We start from the raw sequence: 6,135 nt of genomic DNA on the forward strand, positions 1-6,135 counted from the left end.
TAAAACATTCCTAAAATGTAGTTGCACCAACCCCCCTTTTTGCCTCAGAACAGCCTCAATTCGTCGGTGCATGGACTGTCAAAAGCATTCCACAGGGATGCTGGCCCATGTTGACTCCAATGATTCCCACAGTTGTGTCAAGTTGGCTGGATGTCCTTTGGGTGGTGAACCATTCTTGATACACACGGGAAACTGTTGAGTGTGAAAAACCCAGCAGCGTTGCAGTTCTTGACACAAACCGGTGCGCCTGGCACCTACTAGCATACCCCGTTCAACGGCACTTAAATATTTTGTCAATCCATGTCTCAATTGTCTGAAGGCTTACAAATCCTTCTTTAACCTGTATCCTCCCCTTCAACTAGTCTGATTGAAGTGGATTTAACAAATGACATCAATAAAGGATCATAGCTTTCGACTGGATTCACCTGGTCAGTCTATGTCATGGAAAGAGCAGGTGTCCTTAATGTTTTGTACACTCAGTGTATGCTCACACTATAAAACCAACCACAGTAGCTACCTCTGACTGAGTTTACAAGTTAGATGTCAGTTGTCTTTCCGGAGAATAGTGAGAGTAGTAATGATGAGCCAAATAACAACCTGATAGGCTGGTCTTTAGCCAGTCAGTTTAAGGTTCACTCCCAGTGCTGTGACTAGACTACTCACTGGCTTTAGAGCTTTCATAGTGAGGCCTTGATGAACTATCTTTCCTGTTTCTCTATTAAACTAAAAGCTCATGGGTTAGAGTTAATGTACCCATGATTCCAGACTTTTTCCTATTTTTTATTCCTTCCCAATAGCTGAGTAATGAACGACAATTGAGAGTATAGTAATGTGAGACACAATCCAGTGTTTGATTGATTGAAGACAGAGTAAAACATACTCAATCATTTGGTTGTTTTTCAGAATGTGAATGGTGTTATAACCTTGTTATCATGTATACTGCACCATAAGATAGACTGAGTAAAGATTTTCGCTGTGCTTGGTGAAAGGTTATCTAGAAATGACGACACCATAAGGAAGGCAGACAGCTGAAGATCTCTGGCTGTTTTTGATGGCGTAAACAGAACCCACAAACAGGAACAGTTATACAACTACAGGGAAGGGAAGTATGTTGGTTCTTGATTTTATTTTATGGTCTGTTACCAAAATGCCTCACCCTATCCAAAAAGGAGACCCATTGTCATTGTCCTTGGACTGTATGGACGTCCTCAGGAAACTGCTGTGCATCTGTAATGGTATGCTTATATAACTAGCCGTACTTATCTTATGTAAACCACCAACAGAAGACTGACTGACTTGAGTCTAGATGAGGTGCAGCAAGCCAATATGTACACTTCAACAGTGTCCTTCTGTAAGTGTACAATGAGACCTGAGTAATGTGGTATGTTAGTTCTCCCCTGGCCACTTCTGTTAACGCCTCAGCGCAGATAATACCTCTGAGTGCAACCACTGTTCTTTGTCCTCTCTAGGACTATGTTCTCTCTAGTAAACTAATATCAGTCACGGTAATGCGGACCCTGGCGCATCTTATGGGCCTTATATGTATAGGCACACAAAGTGTGCTGAGTTAACAATACATAGCTCAGTTGGTAGAGCATGGGACTTGTAACGGCAGGGTAGTGGGTTCGATTCCCAGGACCACCCATACGTAAAATGCATGCAAGCATAACTGTAAGTCGCTTTGGATAAAAGTATCTGCTAAATGGTATATATTATATATTATAGTTAACCAAAACATTGAGGAGGCTTTAAGTCTTACAGTAAATGCAATTGGATGATGATGATGGTGGTGGTGGAAGAGTACTGCATGAGGATCTGTCAAAAACAGTTCAACACTAATTGCAGTTTATTTCCAAGCAGGTCACAAAGACATCATGTCTCATTGTGGCCAGTCAGAATGCTCTCTGTGCGTCGACCCCTCTGCCACTGAGTCGAGCCCCCGCAAAGAGGGGTGCTTCATCCCCCAAACCACCCCCTGCCCAGGCCCCTACAGCAAAATAACGATGCCCGAAAACAAAGCAGTTCCGACCAATTGTCTTGCTGAGCCCGGCCACCATGTGGGGGGACAGTAGGGGGATGGCGCCAGGGTGTAATTATAATAATTACAAGGACAATAGCTGCCTAATTATCCAGTAGAAGAGCCCTGCCTGGGCGGCCCATTAGGAGGGGTGGTGGTGGTGCTACTGCTGGCAGTGGGGGAAAAACAGCCCTAATGAGGCCTTGTCTAGTCCACACAGACAGATGTAGGATCTTCATTTGATCACCCTGTTGCAGAAAACTTTGTGTATTTTAAGGTTTAAAAGGGTTTTTGAAGTTTGGAATTTCCACTTTGAATTTTTTCCCTTATAAAAAATGTATTGGCTACAAAAAAGTATATTAATTATAATCCACATAATAAATCACATGTCCTGTTGCTGTAGGATTATTTTACTGCTGTAGCAAACTGGCTCAAATTAAGATTCTACATCTGTAACCATGGGACTCTCATAACTTCACCCACTGAGCTTATGTTGCTCCGCTAACAGTTTCACTAACAAGCCCAAAGCACAATGAATGCACAATGGGGCGCCCTCTACTCTGGGTCCAATCGTATTTTGCCATTGAGTGCCAAATGTCCAATGAGTGGATGCAATTCGAGCAACAAGGCCCAGCTTGGGGAAATTTTTCCCTTAATATGTTTCCATACAAACAAACTCCTGGGATCACTAGAACGGTTCGCCAAATTAGAGATAGCAAACGAAACGAACAACACGGTTTAGGATGCAATCATGCAAATTAGAACGTTTGGCTCATAAGTTGCTTGTTCACTGAATGGAGAGAAAGTGGAATCATCTCTGTTTTGGTCCCATTCATGCTGGGTCATATTCATTAGGGCACACCGTAGCAAAACATTTTGCAATGGAAAACAGTTTTCTTCCGTTTGGAGCCTAATGAATACAACTCTGGTTTCCTAATTGTGTGTCATAGTTCAGAGTTAGTCAGTTATAGGCAAATTCCCCTCCTGCCATGCAAATAATGTCCAGGCAGTATATGGTAATTGCAGGCCACAGTGCAGGTATTTTTGCCTAAACCAAGTGGGGACACAGATAACACTCAAATCACCTACCTATTATGGCAAGCCTCCTTGTCCTGTAAAAAGAGACGAAGGCAGCTCGGTTAGGATAATTATGTTGAAAATGGCTTGTTATACAGCAGATACTACTGTGAAAGAGCAAACACATAGACAGTGAACAATAGCACAGCACAGGATATCTATCTATACATTAGGGGTTGGTTTCTCTGGCACAGATGAAGCCTTGGCCTAAGAAGTACTTTCAACAGAGAATATCCATTGAACATGCTTTTTAGGGCAGGACTAAGATTAATCTGGGTCTGGTTAACCGGCCGTATGAGGTCAATTATGATTTTAGAGCCTTGAGTGTGATAGACTAGAGAAACCCAAGGCCCTGGCTGATTTTAAAGGTGTAGAAATCCATGCAGAGTACATAACACTAAATCAACATTACACAGGCCTCCTGCTCCTACAGTGCATGTAACTGCTGATTAATTTGCTGTCAAAAGCTGACATTGTGAGCAGCCATCACAGGAGGCCAGGGAGAATGAGGGGGAGAGGGCTGCGACCCAGGAGGAATGTGGTGGAGCTACTGGCCATCTGCTTTATAAAGCTCAGATAAAAACTCATTATAAAGCCACAGTGTTGCATATGGCCGCCATTCATGCTCAACTGAAAGTTTACCATTTTGGTCATGATAACATTAACTCACCTGATCATCGCTATCATCAGGAAATTCAAAGTCTTTACTAACACTTTGCACACTCCGTGCACCCAGAGATCCTTGTCTCGTGCAAGTGATACCATTGTCAAAAGTCTTTGATCTATGCGATCTGCTTTTCCCCCAGCCCGCGGATGAATTGGGCAGATTATCGAGATGGTTTTCTCTGTCGGGAAGGGGGCTGGCCGCCAGCGGAGACTTGTGCCTTTGTACTGGGGAGAGGGGACTCAACCGGGACGGTGTATCTTCCGTACCCGACTCCTCCTGTGTGCTGTCCATCCTCACCGGGTCCCGGAAGTCCACCTGCGGACGCCGTGTGCTCCTCATCCTCCTCAAGGTGGGGGAGGTTGAGATGCGAGCCGGGGCCTGTCGGTCAAACTGTGTGAGCAAGCCGTCTGCCTCGACCAAAGACGCATGTTTCAGTTTGGAGTGCGTTCTGGCCAAATCTATATGCATGATAAAGGGGTTCCTGGTCTGCGTCTCCTTGTCCTCGGTTGGTTTTGAGACCGTTTGCGTCTCGACATTGGTCACCCCTGTCACTTCCTTGTTCTCGTTCTCTAACCACTCAATGTAACTCCAGTCCAAGCTTTTCTCTTTGTCTTGGCCATTCTCGCGCACTATGACCTGTTTCAGCGTAGACATCTTGCGCAAGACGACATTGTAGGCCTAATTATGTCAGGAACATAGTTGTCTGTTGGTCCTTATTTTTCCCAGGTGTGTTGGGGTCAGATCATCCACTGGCAGTTTAGCAGCAAGCAACCACGTTTCAGAGACGTTTCTGGGGTATAAATAAAATGTATCTGTATTAGGTCTAATACAATAAATAGCCTACAAAACACAAAGCAGTCTGGGCGAGCCGTCAAGTCATAATCTTTTTTGTTCAGAGTTCATACCACTCACATTGTGAAACAGTGAAATTATGGATTTGAGAGCTGCTTCTTTTGTCGATAGAGGGTGGGGGTAGGGGAAGTTCGCACTAAGCACTGACCTACGCATAGCGACAGGAAGGTGTTTGCGGGTGGGGGTGCTGCAGAATGTATTTGTTTTGCCCGTGCTACAGATGGCTTATTCGGTCCGCTAATGAATACAGCGCAACAGTATAACTGTGATGCTGCACTACACTGCAACATTGTATCAATTCAGTGTCACGCCTCAAGGTCGGCACAAGACCCCCATGCACCTGATCCAACTTTCCCATACGCGTCATTATGGATCCTAATTTAGACTTTTACAATGGGCCTCTCCAGGCCATGTAAAGTGCTATTAAATCAACTCAGGTAGTTTTGTTTCATTAGAACTCCCAACAGTAAAAGTATTTAGAGACCGATTGTAGTTTTCGTGGTGTGCGGGCTGCAGAAGAGAACCCGCACGCACACCCACGACGTGAATACGGTGGGGAAAACATTAGAAACTAAGCCTAGATTATCTAGGCTACAATTATTATCAACCAACGATACGCTAAATAATAACACATTATTTACATGACAAAAGTTAAAAGGAGTAGACTGAAGAAGAGCAAAGCCCTGCGTTTACTCACGGCAGTGTGTCCTGCTCCGCAATGGATCATCCACTGCGCTGGTGCTGTAGCGACGACTTTGGGGTGCTGCACTCGGGGTTGCCTTGTCATGTCAATGTGACCGCCCTGAGAAACAAAGTGGAGCCAACTCCTGGCGCTAGTCACTGCCGCTGTTCTTTCTGTGCTCAAAGAGATTTATTTGTGGAATGCCTGGGAAAGATTTAATGATTGCGTGCCAATTGTTTCCTACCCGAAATTTGAATGTGTTATGAGTCAATGAGAAAGCTTAGTTCAGACAATGAATAGGTCCGCAATATTATTGTGGCAACCCGTATAATTAGTGGCTGGGACTGGACTAAAAGAAGGTTACAATGTATTCATTTTTATCCAGCATCCACGAGGTGAGGTAAAGGTGTGTGTGTGTATGTGAACAAAGAGAAGCATAGTCCAAAAATCCTATAGGATTAGCTATTTACTTTCCAATAATATCCTATAGGATTCTCACAATCATATAGGATTTTGTGTCACCTCTATCAGAATCCTATCAGAATCATATTGGACTACTTTTTTCCTATTGGAAATCAAAAGTAATCCTATTGAATCTTATAGGGTTTGATAAATCTTGTAGGATTTTGTCACCCCAATCAGAATCCTATTAGAACAGTTTGTTCTTAATTGAACCCATTAAATTATAGTTTGTTGTCATTTGTTCCAGTACAATGCAACAACATTAATTACAACATTTTCTTTGATTTGAGAAAAAAAAAACAGTTGGTTTTATTCACCACCACAATATGGGAGGGATTCAAGGCTGCACGTTAATTTGCAGTATGACCACCAGTACAG

At 43.6% G+C, this 6,135-nt stretch overlaps 1 protein-coding gene across 1 annotated transcript in view; it reads right to left on the bottom strand.

Moving 5' to 3' along the window:
* The window catches only part of LOC311135467 (pleckstrin homology domain-containing family G member 7-like), a 34,719-nt gene extending 29,369 nt beyond the window's left edge, over positions 1-5,350 (bottom strand). The window contains 3 exon segments of the mRNA XM_084169440.1: positions 3,107-3,129; positions 3,765-4,551; positions 5,311-5,350. Coding sequence (XP_084025566.1) covers positions 3,107-3,129; positions 3,765-4,415 — 674 coding nt within the window. The 5' untranslated portion in view covers positions 4,416-4,551; positions 5,311-5,350.
* Between the last annotated feature and the right edge of the window lie 785 nt (positions 5,351-6,135).

Source organism: Coregonus lavaretus, assembly GCF_964263955.1.
Source record: "Coregonus lavaretus genome assembly, chromosome: 9".
Taxonomy (NCBI): Eukaryota; Metazoa; Chordata; class Actinopteri; order Salmoniformes; family Salmonidae; genus Coregonus; species Coregonus lavaretus.